Genomic DNA, 19,027 nt, shown 5'->3' with positions numbered 1-19,027 from the left:
TGTTAAATAGCCATGAGGCCTAGGTTGAACAGACATGTAGAGGGGAGGTTGGTGGGGAAAAGGAAACCGAGAGACTGAAAGTTGTTGAATAGAAAAAAAGGCCTGGAAGGGACGCACATCACACTGCCAGAAAGGAGAGAGGGTGAGAACACCTAGGGGACTAGCAGTGTGGCATCTCTTTGCTTCAGCCATACATGCAGCCCCTGCCTGAAAGAAGCATCTCTGGGACTTCCCTGGTGGCGCAGTGGTTAAGAATCTGCCTGCCAATGCAGGGGACACGGGTTCGAGCCCTGGTCCGGGAAGATCCCACATGCCGCGGAGCAACTAAGCCCGTGCGCCACAACTACTGAGCCCGCGCTCTAAAGCCCGCGAGCCACAACTACTGAGCCTGCGCGCCTAGAGCCCATGCTCCACAACAAGAGAATCCACCACAATGAGAAGCCCGTGCATTGCGACGAGGAGTGGCCCCCACTCACAGCAACTAGAGAAAGCCTGCGCACAGCAACAAAGACCCAATGCTGCCAAAAATAAAATAAATTAAAAAAAGAAGCATCTCTGAAGTTCTGCCTGTTTCTCTCTATAATTCAGATTCAACTGACGTCACGGTCCCTGCGCACCTGAGCCGGTGTCAGAACCTGACGCTCTACCGGAGCTTCTGTGCCATGAAGTATGCCATCTATGCCCTCTGTGTGAACTCACACCGGCACTCCCAGTGCCAGGAATGCAAAGACGGTCCCTCTGAGGACCTGGCCGTGGCTGCAGAACCAGTGAACGATTCTCTCTCCTCCCCAGGTGCAGCGCCGCCCCCCCACCCCTTCCCTGGCGGGAGCTGGGAACAACCTGTCCCAGCAGGTTCTTTGCGTGGGAACCCTTTGCCACCAGGGCTGGGAGGTGGCCTTGGTTTTATTATGCCCACGAATAATTTATCAGCCTCTGTGAATCAAAGGGACATGGAGAGAGCAAGTGATCTGCGTGAGTTCTACCAGAGCCTGAGCACCTAGTACAGTGTTTTCCAAAGCTTCTTTTTTTTACTCCAGTCCACAGTAGATAGCATTTCACATCACTCCAGTTTGCACCTAGGTGTATAATTTGTGCTTTCATGTGTATGTGTATATGTGTGTATGTGACGCGTAAACTGAAATAAGTTTTAAGAAACATTACTTACCCTTCCAAACAGAGCACACTCCTGATTATTTTTCTGCTTTATTTCGTTTTTTCAAATGCAGCCGTCTAAGTCAGTGTCATAGGTCACAGCCTACAGTTTGAAAGAACCTTCTGTCCTATTAGCTCTCATTTTTCTTAAAAACTTATAACTCCTTACCTTGCTTTCTGTGACTGTGGCAAGTATCTCTCCCTTGCAGCTTTGGAATAGACCTTCATCTCTGAGCATGGTCATTTTAAGAGAGCTGGGTAGGCTGTGATCACCTGTAGTAAAACAATGAGTGCAAACAGGAATTGAGGAATAAGGAGTCTCCGGGCTGCCTTCATTCTAGGAACTGAAATATGGAGTGCTTCTCAGAGATAAGGAGTAATGTAATTTTAAAAAGCAGAAACAAAATAATGAGTGTTCACTGAACTGTACTTTTAGTTAAGGGAGCAAAATCTTTGTACAAATCATGAAAAGACATGGCTCAATAGCCTCTTAGTCTTCTGACTGTAACCACGGTTCCCTGAGTCACTACAAAGAAAGAAATGAGTTAAACTTGGGAGAATGTTTCAGTCTGGCAAGTACTGTTTCTAATGTTTGCATTTTCTCTCTTCTCTTTCTCTGACCTCTTCTTTTATACATGCTTCTTCAGGTGCCTCAGATCTCTTTTCAACATACCTGGCCAGGTGTCAACAGTATCTGTCCAGTATTCCTGACTCCCTGTGCCTGGAACTTCTAGAAAACATCTTCTCATTGCTCCTTATCACCTCTGCTGATCTTCACCCAGAGCCTCACCTGCCCGAGGACTACGCTGAGGGGAAGGGCCCGTCGGGTTTGAGGTCCCCGTCAGAGAGCCCTCAGCACATAGCACAGCCTGAGAGGAGGTCAGAACAGGGTTCCCTGGGGGCCTCCAGGAGCCTGGCCTACACAGTTCCAAGCTCTCTGAAGGCAGAGCCAAAAGACAGTTCCCCAGAGCCTCACAGGCACAGCTTTTTGGACCTAAAGCACTTTACTAGCGGTATCACTGGGTTCCTGGCTGATGAATATGTAATAGGGGCCTTCCTCAGGCTGCTCCAGGAGCAGCTGGATGAGCTAAGCAGCCACAGCTCCCCCGAGAAGCCAAAGCTGCTTGAAGGCCAGAGTGGCTTGGGCAGCAGCAGCAGAGACGGACTGCAGAGCCGCCTGCACCAGTTCTCCAAGGTTCTCTCTGAGGCCCAGTGGAGGTACAAGGTGGTGACCAGCAACCAGGGCTCAGGTGAGAGGAGATAACAGAAAGGGAGGAGGGAGAAAAGTCTCGGGAACGTGGGACAGCTAGGAGTGCATGGAGTCACACTAGTTCAGGGCCTATCGCCATGGCCACTTGTGTCAGAACTCCGGGGTACCGCTCAGTGTCGCACAGGCCAGTCCAGATCTTCCCCTACCTGTTACCCCAGGAGGTGGGTCAAATCAAAACTGATCACTTTCAGAAGGGGGAGGGGCAACATAGGAGTAGGGGAGTAAGAGGTACAAACTATTAGATATAAAATAAGCTACAAGGATATATTGTACAACACGGGGAGTACAGCCAATATTTTAACTATAAATGGAGTATAGCCTTTAAGAATTGTGAATCGCGATATTGTACACCTGTAACATATAATATTGTACAGCAACAATACTTCAATTGAAAAAAAAATTGATCACCCTCCCGTATGACCCACTGGGTTTGCTGTTTCAGAGGAGCAACCCTCCCGAAGGTACCGGCCCATCGCCACATGGCACCCCAGTCTCCGCCGGGGTCGTCGGACAAGAAGGAGCCGGGCAGGTGATCTGAAGAACTCTCTCCATGCCTCCTTCCCACAAGCGGCAAATGGTATAGTGCCACTTGTCTAATATTCTTCAAGATAAAGCAGTTCTTAAAGTACCTTAACACTAATGATAAAGATAAGATCTTAAAGTATCTTAAAGCAGTTTTTTAAGATAAGGTGCAAACAAAAGTGATCTAAGATTATCCTAATCCCACTCCCCCAAAGTAACCCTTGCTAATAGTTTTCTTCCAAAAATTCTCCATGAAATACAAGCATGTTTATCATTTTAGATATACAGATGCATCATATTACATAGAGAGAACTGCAACTTTCTTTTTTCATTTACATCCTCTTACATATGCAAACACATCATACTCTATATTGAGGATTCACTTCTCTTCACTTATTTTAAAGGCTGCTTGGTAGTCCATTGTCATATGTACCCTTCTGTGGGCATTTAAATTGTTTCCAGTTTTTTACTATTATAAATAATGCTACAGTAAACGACCTTGTACGTATGTCTGTGCATACTTGTGTGAGTATATCTATAGGATAAGTCCCTAGCAGTATAATATAGAAGGTCAAAGTATATGTGGGTATAAATAGAGATATAACAAATTGCCCCCAAAAAAGGTGGACCAATTTACATTCCCATCACCTGTATGTAAGTGCCTATTTGCATATACCTTCAACAAAAATGAGTAGTATCAGGTTTCTTTTTAGTCTTTGCCAATATGATTAATATAGTAATGGTGTGTCATTGTTTTAATACTAATTTTTAGTTTGAGATTGAATGTCTTTTCATATATTTATTGGCCATTTATATTTTTCAGTCTAAGGTACATGTTTTCTGTTGGGTTTGTCTTTCTTGTTGAATTGTAAGAAGCCCTTTATACCTTAAGGAAAATATTCTGTCATTTTGTGCTACAAGTTTTGCTCCATTTTGTCTTTTGACTTTGAGTTTTTCTAAAGGAGTTTAACACAGAAGCATTATACAGAAGTATTAAATTTTTAGATAATCAAATTTCCATTATGGGTTTTGGTAGTTTTTAAATAATTAACAGGGAGTTCATAAAGAGTTTCCTGTGTGCTAAAAAAAATACTAGGTATCTTGAGGGAGGTGAATGAGGCATAAACCAGGACTTTGCCTTCAAGGAATTTATAATTTATCTGCATAGACAGTATACATGAAAAACTTAAACTGCCCGGAGGCACAGCCTGAAAACAGAAGAGATCTCATGGACAGGGAGGTCAGCGTAGTCTACAAAGGCAGAGAAACAGGTTTTCTGAAAGAGTTGACTTTTGAATCAAGCTCAGAAGAATGAGTAGGCTTTAGCTAAGTGGCAACAAGAGACATGAACATGCTGGCTGGGGTGGAGACTACCATGAGAGAAACATGGAAAACGTAAAGGCTGAGCCCCTTAAGTTGCTCAGTTAATTGGTTTGAGTCAGTTTGTATCCACCTGACCCATCCCGCCCAGAATGCACAATCCATCTTCCCTTTTCCTACAGTTGTAGGAAAGCAGGTGTTGAGAAGAAGATGCTTTTTCTCCAGGACTTTCAATATCATGGTCTTTTTTAATATATATATAAATTTATTTATTTATTTGGCTGTGTTGGGTCTTTGTTGCTGCACGTGGGCTTTCTCTAGTTGCAGTGAGCAGGAGCTACTCTTCGTTGCGGTGCACGGGCTTCTCTAGTTGTGGCTCAGTAGTTGTGGCTTGTGGGATCTAGAGTGCAGGCTCAGTAGTTGTGGCGCATGGGCTTTGTTGCTCCACGGCATGTGGGATCTTCCCGGACCAGAGCTCGAACCCGTGTCCCCTGCATTGGCAGGCGGATTCTTAACCACTGCACCACCAGGGAAGTCCCAATATCATGGTCTTTGATCAGCCTGGCCTTATACTTTGGTTCCCTACTTTTTCAAATATGAGGACAACTTCTATGTCAGAAAATTTTGTGACCCTCTTTGGCACCGTACTGGTTCCATGTCATAATAGTTGTGCTTTAATTTTTTTTTCAGACTATTGTCAGTGCTTAGTGAGCAATGGGGGTCGCTGACCCCTAGAAGTAACTTGAAAGCTCCTGGGGCTCTGAGACCCAGAGACTGGAAATCACTGATATAAGCTACTATCCAAATGAGCACTGGGACCATATTAAGCCCACCCCTGTACCTTTGGTCTGTAGGAATTTGCATTTTACTGTAAAAGAAGCCACTGGTATAGTAGCTACCCATTATCTTCTCACTCTACCCAGATCTCAGCTTTCAAGCCAACTTCTCACTTTCTACACTGTAAGGCACTGATGGTTGATTTTCTCTCTTTCCTCCTGATACCTCTAGATGGCCGGGACAGAGGTTCCAACCCATCCCTGGAAAGTACAAATAGTGAGCTGAGCACAAGTACTTCAGGTATGGGGGGTCCCAACCAGTTGCCAACTTCCAGCAGCTTTGCCCTCATAAAGAGTTGCCATACACCACGGTGTGAAAACCTGGACTGAGCAGTTCATGCTTGTGTTCAGTGGGGAAAGGGCTATTTCACTATCAGCTGAGTTTCCCATCAGCAGAGAGAAACAGAGGTGAATACCCGAGGGACGTTGTTGGTACATAAGTCTTATATTCAAAGATGATAACATATTAACAGATACACACTACCATATATAAAATAGACAAACAACGAGGATTTACTGTATAGCACAGGGAACTATATTCAATTTCTTATAATAATCAATAATGGAAAAGAATTTAAAAAGAAGAATGTATATAAATAAATATATATATATATAACTGAATCACTTTACTGTACACCTGAAACTAACACAATATTGTAAGTCAACTATACTTCAATTTAAAAAAAAAGAAAGAAAAAGATAGCATAGGTATGCACTTCATTTGAGGAAAATTCAAGATCCATTTACAGACCTTTTAGAGAAGGACTTTGAGAAGATAGGAGTTTGGCAGCAGGTGACAGAATAGTTTTTCCTCAATTTCTATCCCTTCCTTGGCCCCCCACATTCTTGTGTCCCGACAGAGGGAAGTCTGAGCACTGCATCTGGGAAGAATGAGCTGGATGGCCGGTTGCAGCCTCAGCCTCAAAGTTCACTCATCCGCATGATGTTCTCCCCACCTGAGTCACTGCTGGCATCCTGCATCCTCCGGGGGAACTTCGCAGAAGCCCATCAGGTGAGGCGGGTACTTGTGCAGCAGGTGTTAGGAGCCTAGGCTCTACTTTGTCACAGTAAAGAACGCTAAGGTAGCCCTTTGCTGTCTGGGACCCGCGGGGCATCAGGTAAAGCCAGATGCTTGTGCAAGCAGAGCTAGTCGGGCGCACCTGAGGGGCCACGTCTAGCAGAAGCAGGAGGGAGTTTCCATGTATGGAGCCTGATCTTGAGCATTGTGGATTTCAAGATCCAGAAGGAGGAGATTTAAGCTGTTGAATCATCTGTTTGTATTCAGAACATAAAACAGTTTTTTAACAAGATAAAAGAAAACATTTGGCCACAGTCAAGACGTTGAAATATTTTTGTTTCTTGTAGTCCTTTTCTGAACACATATGTGGTTTTACATAGTTAGAAATCACTATGCAAACAATTTTTAATAATAAATAGATTGCCAGTTTAACATACAGGAAGTGTAGGGAGCTAGCAAATTAGAATGTTGTGTAGAGAAAAGTGCAGGGAGTCGAAACCAGAAAGACTCTACTCCCTCTGAGCTTTGATGTCCTCATCTGAAACTTGGAGTTAAATATAATATCTGCTTGTGCTACCTCTTGGAATGTTAAGCAGATTATGTGCAAGCTGTGAGAAGTACAAGAATCCTTTGCTATTGCTTAAATTTAAAAGCATAAAAGCCCACTCTTCTAGTTTTTAAAACTCTCTTGATACATTTATGACGCTTGCACTGGTCCCGTAACACATAGGTCAGAATTTTTCTTTCATGTGCGTTTACTTGTTGAGGAATAAATCATGGAAACATCTAGGTGATTGGATAATTTTTACTTAACTTCCTCTGACACATTTTAAATCCTGTACTTTAATGATAATGATAATTCTATCCCTCTGGGAAGGACAGGACCCTCACCAGCCTTTCTGACACCCAAACCAAGAGGAAGTCAGTTGCGAGCCCCCTGATGCTTTACCGCTAAATGTCCTCACTTCCTCTTCCTTTCCTGGGGCTTTGATCTTTTCTTTCTTTCGTTTTTCTTTTTTGATAAACGGTTTTATTTTTAAACCTGGTTACAGAGCAAGTTGTGCATATTTATAAGAAAATACCAAAAAGTATTAACCAGAAAATAAAATTACTTTTTAAAAAAAATTTTTTTTGCGGTACATGGGCCTCTCACTGTTGCGGCCTCTCCAGTTGCGGAGCACAGGCTCCGGACGCTCAGGCTCAGCGGCCATGGCTCATGGGCCCAGCCGCTGCGCAGCATGTGGGATCCTCCCAGACCGGGGCATGAACCCGTGTCCCCTGCATCGGCAGGCGGACTCTCAACCACTGCGCCACCAGAGAAGCCCTAAAATTACTTTTAACCTATTGTCCAGAACAACCAATACTAAAGATAAAAGCATATTTTTGCCAATGTTTTTCCAAGATGTATGTGACTTTTATATAGAGCCAAGATCATTTTGAATCTAAAACTTAGTGCCTTTTTTACATTATAATATAAGCATTTGTCTATAACTGATTTTAGTGACCTTACGATAGTCTGATCTAGTAGCTGCATTTGACCATTCCCTGTTAACTCACATTTATTTTCAACCTGGTAATAGTTGTAGTGAATAGTGTCAAGATTATCACCTTTATACATTGACTTTTGAATTATTTCCTTAAGAAAGTTTTTCATAAAAACGACTGAGTCAAAGAATATAAACATTTTTAAAGCTCTGTAGACTGCCAAATTGCTTTTCAAAAAGGTTGTGACAGTTCATTCCGCCACCACCCCCTGAGGGGTTATTTTTACACTTTGTCATTATGGTAGATGCAAGGTAGTATTAATGTTAAATTCCCTGAATTACTGGGAAGGGAAAACATTTTTTACCTGTGTATTAGTCCTGTGTATTTTCTCTTTGAAATTGTCCACATCTTTTGCCTATTTTCTGCTGGGGCTTCAGTGGCCTCTCTTGCTGACTTTTACGAGTTATTTCTACATTTGACCTACTCTTTGAATGTCCAGTGTTCTTCCAGCCCCACAAAGCAGATGTCTTAGGGCCAGAGCCTGATGACTAGCAAGATCTCAGATCTGTAGACACTCTCCACCTCAGTGGGCCTGCCGCAAGCCACACTCCTTCCTCTCCTGTGGCAGGTGGTGTTCACATTCAACCTGAAGTCCTCGCCCAGCTCTGGGGAGCTGCTGTTCATGGAGCGCTACCAGGAGGTCATCCAGGAGCTGGCCCGAGTAGAGCACAAGATCGAAAACCAGAACTCGGACGGGGGTAGTGGCACCATCCGAAGAACAGGCAGTGGCCGCTCAACTCTGCAGGCCATTGGCAGCGCTGCAGCCGCAGGTCCGGCTTCCCTGTTGCCAGGTGGTGATGGAGCTGCGGGAGGAGGGTATGGGGGAAAAACCACCCAAATCAGAGGCTCATCATGAAGGTGAGCAGAAACCTAGAGAAGGACGCTTGCCTTGAAGAACAGCAGTCCTGACACCTCCAGAGTCATTTTCTAGCTGTGCCTAACCTCGCCGACCACGGTGGTCACTTACCTGCCCCTCGAGCTTGTCCCACGTGACTTACACTGAAGAGTGTGAATGCAGTTTCCACCATGTGTTTTGATGGCCATTAATCTTGGGATTTGGGGAATTGCTTATTTTCTTCCCATGTAATCATTCAGGGATAAAGCATATTATTCTACTTTTCTAGCAAGTGAAGAAGTTGTATCTAACACCTGTGGCCTGGGATTCACAGATGTCAATTCCCACCCTTGGCTGCACTGCAGAAAGGGCTCATCCTTTCATTATTTCTTGAAAGTGGAATCTTGTCCCATATTTTTACATCTCTTGCTGGTCTAGGCTCTATATATCAAGTTACCATCACTTGTTGCTCCTTCTATAAGCTCCCAGAGATTTTCTTTACATCCTTTTTGTTTTTAATATAAATGAGCTCTTCCAACAAGGACTGTTTTCTACCTTGCTTGTTCAGTGATGTACCTTAGAGATCTTTTCCGATGAGCACACACAGATCAGCCTCATTTCATCCTACTTTTAGATCCCATTTGGATCTAAACTCCACCTTTTTGAGTTTCTCTTGGTCTTTCTTTCCATGCCATTGTTTTGATGCCGTAAGAGTGGGCTGTAATGATGGTCTTGATATGCATAGATGGTATACTGTGCAGAAGGACCTCAGACATTTTTTTTAAATAACTACTTTTCAAAATAAAAGTGCTAGTGAGAGTCATTTTAACCTCTTGCCTTGTATCCCACTGCTGGGTGTCCAGGGATGGTATTTTACTCCATCTCTGATGTGACCGACAAGCTGCTCAGCACCTCGGGAGACCCCATCCCCACACTCCAGGAGGACTTCTGGATAAGCAATAGCCCAGTGGAGCCCACTGCCCCCCTGAGAGAGGTTCTGGAAGACCTCAGCCCCCCCGCCATGGCTGCATTTGACCTGGCTTGCTCTCAGTGCCAGCTCTGGAAAACCGGCAAGCAGCTCTTGGAGACTGCTGAACGGCGCCTGAACAGCAGCCTTGAGAGTCGGGGTGAGTGTGCTGCTTTTGCTTGATCCCTTAATTCTCAAATGAGGCGATGGGGTTCTGAGATGCTTAATAATCGTGCAAGAAGAAAGTTATCGGGGAAGGAGGGACGGGGAGAAAGGATTATTAGTTCATTTCCTCATGTCCAGTCTGGCAACTTAAATATAGTTTACTGAGAGTCTCGCCTTCTTAACAGATATAGCAAATTCCAGTCATTTGGGGAAATTCTCTTCTGGTTTATAGATAAATTCAAGGAAGAAATATACATTCAAAAATGGTACCAATGGAATTTGTGCCCTTAAACTGCATACCTCCTCCAGAGTGAATCCCACTTAACCTAAAACCTGAGTCTCAAGCTTGTAAACCAGGTATAAGGGAAAATTTCGTGGATCACAGTTGGAGGGAGGATTGTACCTTGAGGTTAATAATATCCCAGAATGTGTACATGGAATTCTTGGAGGAATGAAGGTAGAGGAATGTGAAGAAAGAATTAGGCAAAGTTCTACTCCCCACCCATCCTTGATACACACACCCAGCATTGGAAGGACTGACCAGGGAGAGAGAAAGAAACATGTTCTCTCTGAGTAATATGGAGGAAGGAATGGTGAATAGATATGATATGAATAGCCTCCCTTAGGTTCAGTGATTCGATGGGTGAACTCACAGGACTCAGCATATAGTCATACTCATGGCTACGAATTATTTCATCAAAAGGACACAAAACAAAATTAGCAAAGGGGAAAGGTTCATGGGGTAAAGTCTGGAGGAAATCAGACACAAGCTTCCAAGAGTGTCCTCTCCCACTGGAGTCACACGGGATGTGCTTAACTCCTCCAGCAATGAGTTGTGACAACAAACAAGTGTGAAGTGTTGTCTACTGGAAGCTCATTAGTGAGCCAGTGCCCAAGGTTTTTATTGGGAGCTGGTGACAGAGGGACCCTCTGCCCAGCATGTACCAAAATTCCAGGCTCTCAGGAGGAAGGCAGGTGTTCAGCATAAACCACGTTGTACATACAGTTTAGGCACAATCAGTCGCTCTCATCATTTAGAGAAAGTTTTATATCAGTGTAGGAAACCGTTTACCAGTCAAGTTCACAGACACCAACCAGGGACCAACCTTGCAAGCAGCCCTTTCTAAGGATAGCAGTCTCAGGCCTGCTGTGATAACTCTATTCTGCACACCCTTCCAAATCACTTCTGAGCTGTTGATTTAAAAGTCCTTTAACATTGACATAGTCCTTCTAGGAAAGTATGCCGTGGCATACACAATGCTGTTTTTATCGAACAATTTCCCTCTCCCTCATCTAGTACTTATATTCTAAAATGAATGGAAATATTATCCAAGCTATTAATAATATTCAAGCTGACTGGTTTCATGCCAATCAATCAGGAATTAACTTAGTACCTACTGCATTTCCAGATTATCCCAAGTATATGGGAGTACAGGAGAGGTATGAGGAATAATCTCTGTCCATAAAGTTATTTATAGTCTAGTCAGGGTGTCAAGATACAGATAAGATCCCAGCTCAAGTTCTCAGCTGAAGGAAGTACCAAGGCAAATGCACAAGAAGTGCCTGATCAGCTTGGGACAGCGATTCCCTAGGAATGCCAGAGCTTCTGGGTCTGCTGCTGTGGACAGCTGAGGCATCTTGCCAGAGGTAACCCTGGAACAGTGGGCATGGAATAAGCCCAGTATGCTGGTTGTCATGAAAAATGGCACAGCGTATGTTTCTTCCTCAATATTGGAGAAGATAAAACTTCACAAGTAAATACAGGACTGAGTGTCAATCTCTGAAAGTACCTTATATTTTTCTGCATTCCTTCTCGATTCATCCTGTTTCCAGGTCGCCGGCTAGACCACGTATTCCTCAGTGCTGATGGCATTCGAGGTTTTCCAAGCGTTCTTCAGCAGATCAGTAAGATTCTCAATTACCCACTTCTGTCAGCCGGACAAATCAAACCAGGTGAGCTGCTTTACTACCCCCTTTTAACCTCCCAGCCTCGGAACATGAGGTCAGCATCAGACCTCACTTTTTCTTTCTCATTTGCTCTCCGTAGAGAGTGTAGAGGAAAAGGGGGGAGGTCCCCCACGGTGCAGCATTGCTGAGCTGCTTCAGATGTGTTGGCCCAGCCTCACCGAGGACTGTGTTGCTAGCCACACTACCCTCTCCCAGCAGCTGGAGCAGATCCTTCAGTCACTGAGAGAAGCACTACAGCTGCCAGGTACAGGCCCGACTGCATGGGAGCAGATGAGGTTGAAATGGGGAGAGGACACAGTGGAACGGGAAAGAGTACTTTGGAGCAGAGGCTGAGGACTCAGAAGTGGGCCCTACCAGCCCTCTAGTTAACCAGGGCCTGTCTCGTAACTAATTCCACCTGTTTCCCCACCTCCTAAGTGAAGGGCTGCTTAGCACTTCATTAGCTGGCACATTTTCCTCATTCCTTATGAGAGATATACCCAGAAGGGACTCCGTAAACATTGATTAACCCTTCCGCAAAAGAGTGCTGTGAGCTTCACAGAGCTGTTCCACCCGAGACATGGGTGAAAATGGAACTTTCCACCCTGATTTCTCCAGACTCAAAGCTCTTCCTGGCTGAGAATCACTTGTATAAGCAACCAACTTAGGATTTTATAACTGCCTTGTCAGCATAGCAGCCAGGCTATAGGATGTCCCATGCAGTGTACAGAGGCCTAGTTCCCATATTGTTTGGAAACTGACCCAAAGCCAGATGCACAGACTCAACACTATGTGCTTTCTCCTTTCATAACTCTTCCCAGAGCCCAGGAGTACTCCACTCACCTCCCTGGTGGAGCAGGTGGCCGAGAAAGCTCTGGAGGCAGAGGCCCACCCTGTGTATATCCAGACTCAGCTCCTCCAGAAGAACCTGGGCAAACAGACGCCAGCAGGCGGCAGGCAGACTGACTACATGGGCACCTTCTTCAGGTACTGCAGCACCCTGGCTGCTGTTCTCCTGCGGAGTTTGAGCTCTGAGCCTGGTAAGTAGCAAGAGAGAAAATAGAGTCAGGACTGGCCCACAAGTGTTTAGGGGCAAGGAAGAGGAAGGCACACACTGAAGAGGTTCTGGGTACAGCAGTAGCCGAGGACACTACGTATGAGGTCCTCTCTTATTCACCTCTGTGTTTTATTCACCTTTGTCTCCTTGATGCCTCGTACAATGGTACAGCACATGAGAGTATTCAATACATTTTGATGGCATTAATGACTCAAAACTACCTCTCCCAGATCTTCGATCTATTGTGGATATGAGGACCCACCAGGGGAATTAAGTCTCTGAGTCGAGTGCCAGATTCTTACTCAAGTCCGCAGAGCGAGTATTACCTACACTTCAGTCATATCGAAGGAGCAGTCTGGGCTGTCTGTGGCTAGGCCTGCTCACTGAAGTCTGTCTGTAGTTGGAAGTCTTTAGAACAGTGGTAAGGCGTAGATAAACCTGTGGTCAGCATCATGTCAGGAATACCTTTTACCTAGAAAAGTATCAACAGAAGGGCTTTCCATGTAGTTTTGACACTACTTTTTTATTGATTCTGGAAAACAGCGCTCTGAATGTTGCAATCAGTGGTGTAAAGATCACTTTCTTTACTTTTGCAGATCACGTGGAGGTCAAGGTGGGAAACCCCTTTGTTCTCCTGCAACAGAGCTCTTCCCAACTGGTGTCACACCTCCTGCTTGAGCGACAAGTTCCCCCAGAGAGGTAGGAGCCAGGCCTGGGCCTTCCTAATTGTTCATCAAGGAAACCAAGGGCTCAGTGGGGCTGTGTTTGAGTTCAATACAGGAAGTTGAGATTTCTTCCAGACTTTTCCCTTAATTTGCATTTACTCTTATACAAGCTACATTAAAATTCAGTGTACCTCGTTTCTTTCTCTCTCTCCACCTCTAATGTTTATATTGCAAGTATAAGATTAAGGGGACTCTTCACTTATGAGTAGGCAAAAATCCAGAACTTTGATAACACATTAGTTGGCGAGGCTGTAGGAAAACAAGTGTTCTCACAGATTGCCAGCAGGATATAAATGAGTACAGCCCCTGTGGGAAGGCCGTTTGTCCTAGTACAGCCCCTGTGGGAAGGCCGTTTGTCCTAGTACAGCCCCTGTGGGAAGGCCGTTTGTCCATATAAAATGACAAACCACATTTTTGACCTAACAGTCCACCTTGGGGAATTTATCCTTTGTTATAAGTATGAAAAATGCTGTATGTACCAAGTCATTTTATTATAGCTTTGTATGGCATAGCCATTGTCCGCTAATAGGAGACTAGTTAAATTCAGTTTCTTCCACATAATGGAACGCTATGTAGCTGTAAAAAAAGAATGAGGGGCCTCTCTGTAGAGGGCTATGGACAGATCTCCCAGATTCGTTATTAAGTAAAAAAGCAAGGGGCAGAGATTTGGGTCCAATAGGCTGCCTTTTGAGTTAAAAAGAGAAGGGGTAGGGGGAACAATTAGAGTCTACATTTACATTTGCTTGTTTACACATAAAGAAATTCTGAGATTGGGTGATGGTGCCCAGGCACTGAGGCCTTACGTGCCCTCTGCTTCTCTCCCTCCAGGCTGGCAGCCCTTCTGGCCCGAGAGGGTCTCAGCCTGAGTGTGCCACAGGTCATTGTCAACTGCTGCTGTGAGCCCCTTGCCCTTTGCTCTTCCCGTCAGAGCCAGCAGACATCATCCCTTCTGACCCAGCTGGGCATTCTGACCCAGCTGCATACCTCCCACTGCCTGGAGGACCTCCCACTTTCTACACTGAGCTCCTCAAAGCCAACTGAGAATCCCACGCTGGAGAGAAAGCCCCCCTCCTCCCCGAGGGATTCATCAGGCCCAGCCCTCACCTCCTCTGCCTTGGCCTTCCTTAAGTCCCGCTCAAAGCTGCTGGCTACCGTGGCCTGTCTGGGGGCTTCCCAGGGGTCAAAGATCACCAAGCCCGGCTTGTCTTGGAAGGAGCTTCGTGGCCGCAGGGAGGTGCCTCTGACTGCAGAGCAGGTAGCCCAGGAGTGTGAGCGCCTCCTGGAACAGTTCCCTATGCTTGAGGCCTCCCTCCTAGCTGCCTGGGAGCCCCTACGAGGGTCCTCCAAGCAGGGGCAGAGTCTGGCAGCGGGTCTCTGCGGCCGGGCCAGTCTCTCTACCGTCCTCCTGGGCCTGCATTCTCCCATAGCCCTGGATGTGCTCACCAAGGCCTTCGAGGAAGCCCTGGTGGCCAGCAACTGGCACCGGGCCCTTCAGCTCACTGAAGTGTACGGGCGAGATGTGGACGACTTGAGCAGCATACAGGATGCGGTCCTGAGCTGCGCTGCGGCAGGTGGTGAGCAGAAAGCCGCGCCTCCCTCCTTCACCAGTGGTAATAGTATTGGGCATTCACTGAGTGGATCACCGCATCTGATGCTCACAGTAACTCTAGAGAAAGGTGCCACCATAATCTCATGATACTGAGAGGCGAACGAGGCTCAGAGGGTAGGAAACTGCCCAGGATAGTCAGTGGTAGAGCAGAGCTTAGAACCCAACTCCATCAAACTTTAGGACAGGCACTCATAACCAATATTCTCAACCCTGCATGGCAGAATCGTTGTGAAATTCTATAAACTACAAATATCAGAGCCCCGTTTACAGAAGCCCATGATAGGGTTCAGGCAAGTGTTTGCTTTAAAGTAGGGGTCAGGAAAGTTTTTCTGTAAAGGGCTTTGTAGGCTATACAGGCTCGGTTGCAACTACTTGGCTCTGCCATCATAGCATGAAAACAGCCATAGACAATACATAAACGAGTGAGCGTGGCTGTACTCTAATAAAACTTTATTTATAAAAACAGACTCTGGGCCTGTTTGACAGCTCCCCAGGAGACCTTGATGTGTACCCAGAGTTGAGAGCAATGACCTACAGCTGTCCACTAGGGGGAGCAAGAGCTGGGCGGGCTGTGGGGAGTGGAGAAAATCTTTCCTTTTTCCTCTCACCTTTTCTCCCTCTCTTCAGAAAGTCCCGTGACTATGATTACATTTGCATAAAGAGAAACAGGGTATAGTATTTCTCCTATAGTGTTCCAAGTGTAAAAACTAATTCAGGTCAGAAGGATCTTCAGGATCCTCCAAGCTCCTGTTTTGTGAAACTGAACAAAGCCCTTCTCTTAAGAAGTAACCTGGACTCTTGAGCTCCGGCGCCAGCCTTGCTGAGCATCTTTTTGTCTTGTAGTCAAAGAAGGTTGGCAGTACCTGTTTGCTGTGAAGGATGCATCTCTGAGAAGTCGGCTAACACTGCAGTTTGTGGACCGGTGGCCCCTGGAGTCATGCCTGGAGATCCTGGCCTACTGCATTTCAGACACAGATCTCCAAGATGGGCTGGAGTGTGAACTACAGAGAAAGCTAGCAGAGCTGCTGGTGTATCAGAAGGTATAGGATTCGGCATCAAGAGAAAGGAAATAGCCTTCTCACCTTATTACCAACTCCAGCCTATTCTCATGTGATGGTGGATTTTTTTTTTTTTTTTTTTCGGTACGCGGGCCTCTCACTGTTGTGGCCTCTCCCGTTGCGGAGCACAGGCTCCGGACGCACAGGCTTAGCAGCCATGGCTCACGGGCCCAGCCACTCCGCAGCATGTGGGATCTTCCCGGACCGGGAACCCGTGTCCCCTGCATCGGCAGGCGGACTCTCAACCACTGTGCCACCAGGGAAGCCCAATGGTGGATTTTAAGAAACAGAAAATCTGGGGCTGGCTTTTGCTCTGTATCTTGCTTCTGCTCTGTATCTGGCTTCCGTTCTTAGGTGAAGAGCGAGGGAGCCTCTGTTTCCTATTTTATTTACTCCTATAATTTTAAATATGTACATGTCAGACAAGGATTAAAAATTAATAAAAAAATTAACACTAGAATGGTGCTTTACAGTCCACAATGCCTTTTTCATATGTACAGGCACACCTTTTTTTTTTTTTTTACTGCATTTTGCTTTATTGCACTTTGCAGATACTATGTTTTTTACAAATTGAAGGTTTGTGGCAACGCTGCATTAAGTAAGTCTCTTGGCACCATTTTTCCAACAGCACTTAACTCACTTCATGTCTACGTGTCACATTTTGATAATTCTCACAGTATTTCAAACTTTTTCATTATTATTATATTTGTTATGGTGATCTGTGATCAGTGAACTCTTTTTTTAACTATTTTTAAAGATTTAGTTATTATTTATTTATTTTTGGCTGCGTTAGGTCTTAGTTGCAGCACGCGGGATCTTTTGTTGCAGCGTGCAGGCTCTTCATTGTGGTGCATGGGCTTCTCTCTAGTGGTGGCGTGCAGGTTTTTTTCTTCTCTAGTTGTGGCACGCAGGCTCCAGAGGGCATGGGCTCTGTAGTTTGCGGTTCGTGGGCTCTAGTTGAGGTGCACGAGCTGAGTAGTTGTGGCATGCAGGCTTAATTGCCCCGCAGCACGTGGGATCTTAGTTCCCTGACCAGGGATCAAACCCACGTCCCCTGCATTGGAAGGCGGATTCTTTACCGCTGGACCACCGGGGAAGTCCCTGTGATCAGTGAACTCTGATGTTGCTATTGCAAAAACATTATAACTAGATGAATGCTCAAATTAATTGCTAAAACTAATTTTTTAGCAATAAGATATTTAATTAAGGCATGTACATTTTTTGTAGGCAATGCTACTGCACAATTTATAGACTACAGTATAATGTAAACATAACTTTATTTGCACTGGGAAACCAAAAAATTCGTGTGACTCACTTTATGATAATATTCACTTTATTGTGGTGGTCTGGAACTGAACCCACAGTATCCCCAAGGTATCCCTGTATATGTGAGCTCTCTGTATATTTTATGTATATTGTGTCTTGTTGTTCAAGAGTTTTTATAGAATTTAATCTCTTATGTCTTTTTTAAAGATTGTTTTAAACTTCAGCTAAATTTCAAGAGCCATTTTGAAAGGGATGCATGAGAGTGACAGTTTCACAGTGAAAAATTTTTGGATATATGTGTCATATTCAAGATCAAGAGGCTCAGGAAGACAGATTTCGATGGTACAGCTACAAAACGAGTATACATATATGCTAATTTTTCCATGTGTGCTTGGAACTGAACAGAGCCCAGAGCCCAACCAGGGAAAGTGAAAGTGGCAGGTGAAAAAGATTTTCTTTCCACTCTTCCATAGCACTTTTCATGCAGAGCTAAAATGCTGCATGAAAGGTGATCCCACAGAGCATTCAGGACAGAAGAATAACCTGTCTAGAGTTTTGAGCTGGAGGGGCAGGGGACAAGTGACTCCAGGAGACTGAACAAGCTGCAAAGCACAGAAGCCTCTGAGGATTGTCCTCCAAGTGAAAGGCCCCAATCCTGGCCTCCCCACTCAGCCTTTGCTCCCTGATTATACTTCCTGGATAGGTTCTCTCACCTCTCCAAACACTCTTTGTCCCATTCGTTCTAATCCCTCCTCTGTCCTGGCAAGTTCTGACAGCCTGACTTTGGGACAGAGACCTGGGGATGGCCCATCCCTGGAAACTCCAATGACTTATTCCTGAGCAGAGTAATTGCAGTGCGGTTTGATAGCTTTTTCTGTCTTTCCTTAGATTCTAGGTTTGCAGGCTACCCCCATGTGGTGTGACTGGCAGACCCTGAGGAACTGTTGTGTCGAGGACCCATCAACTGTCATGAATGTGATTCTAGAAGCCAAGGTACCATTTTCCTGGGTACTATTCCCCTTCCTCCTCTTTCCAGAGTTGCTGTTCCTTAGCTGGTTATGTAGACCTCTTTCCACTTATCAAGGTTCACATTTTTTTCTGTAACTACATAACACTTTTTTTTTTTCTATTTTGTGTGTGTGAAATTTACCAACATACCTAGAAGAATAGAGGATAATACAATTGACGCTTTTGTACTATCACCCTTGTTTTCATACACAAGATTTCCTACACTGTTTACACTAGGTACAGAATGTATACCTAGCATTGGAATTGCTGGATCATGAGGCATGAGCATCCTCACCTTTTCGAAGATGTTACAACATTGCTCTTCAGATCCGTCGTCCTGTCCCTGTTATTCTCCCACTCACAGTTCCTGTTGTTCCATCTTCTTAGCAACTTTGGCATTGTCCAGCTTTTCACTTTTTTGCCAATAAGATGGTATGTCATTATGGTGTTAATTTACATTTCCATGATTACTAATGACCTTGATTATCTTTTCATGTGTTTATTGGACATTTGAGTGCTAAGGAGACTTTTTTTTACCCTTTAAGGAGCTGATATACCATAGTTCAAAATGAGATGTATTTATTTAGATGTTCATTCATCCGGGAAACCTTTACTGACTGTCTGTTATTTACCACTGCGCTGGATGGTGTTGAAACAAAGATAATTAAGCTTAGTCCTTGCCCTTGTGCAGCTCACATTTTGGGAAAGGAGGGAGCAGGGCGGGGCG

At 45.0% G+C, this 19,027-nt stretch overlaps 1 protein-coding gene across 3 annotated transcripts in view; it reads left to right on the top strand.

Moving 5' to 3' along the window:
• ZFYVE26 (zinc finger FYVE-type containing 26) overlaps positions 1–19,027 on the top strand; it is a 69,261-nt gene that overhangs the window by 13,134 nt on the left and 37,100 nt on the right. For all 3 annotated transcript variants that reach the window (XM_029237674.1, XM_029237673.1, XM_029237672.1), the window contains exons 10-23: positions 589–792; positions 1,800–2,402; positions 2,865–2,999; positions 5,273–5,341; positions 5,961–6,112; positions 8,232–8,433; positions 9,362–9,625; positions 11,464–11,583; positions 11,678–11,842; positions 12,399–12,617; positions 13,231–13,333; positions 14,188–14,933; positions 15,812–16,008; positions 18,181–18,285. In XM_029237674.1, coding sequence (XP_029093507.1) covers positions 589–792; positions 1,800–2,402; positions 2,865–2,999; positions 5,273–5,341; positions 5,961–6,112; positions 8,232–8,433; positions 9,362–9,625; positions 11,464–11,583; positions 11,678–11,842; positions 12,399–12,617; positions 13,231–13,333; positions 14,188–14,933; positions 15,812–16,008; positions 18,181–18,285 — 3,284 coding nt within the window. The remainder of the gene's footprint in view (positions 1–588; positions 793–1,799; positions 2,403–2,864; positions 3,000–5,272; positions 5,342–5,960; positions 6,113–8,231; positions 8,434–9,361; positions 9,626–11,463; positions 11,584–11,677; positions 11,843–12,398; positions 12,618–13,230; positions 13,334–14,187; positions 14,934–15,811; positions 16,009–18,180; positions 18,286–19,027) is intronic.

The sequence above is a fragment of the Monodon monoceros genome, unplaced genomic scaffold (genome assembly GCF_005190385.1).
Source record: "Monodon monoceros isolate NGI ecotype Baffin Bay Population unplaced genomic scaffold, NGI_Narwhal_1 Super_Scaffold_21, whole genome shotgun sequence".
Taxonomy (NCBI): Eukaryota; Metazoa; Chordata; class Mammalia; order Artiodactyla; family Monodontidae; genus Monodon; species Monodon monoceros.
Note: the sequence above shows the minus strand (reverse complement) of the source record. Positions and strands in the feature narration are given on the sequence as shown.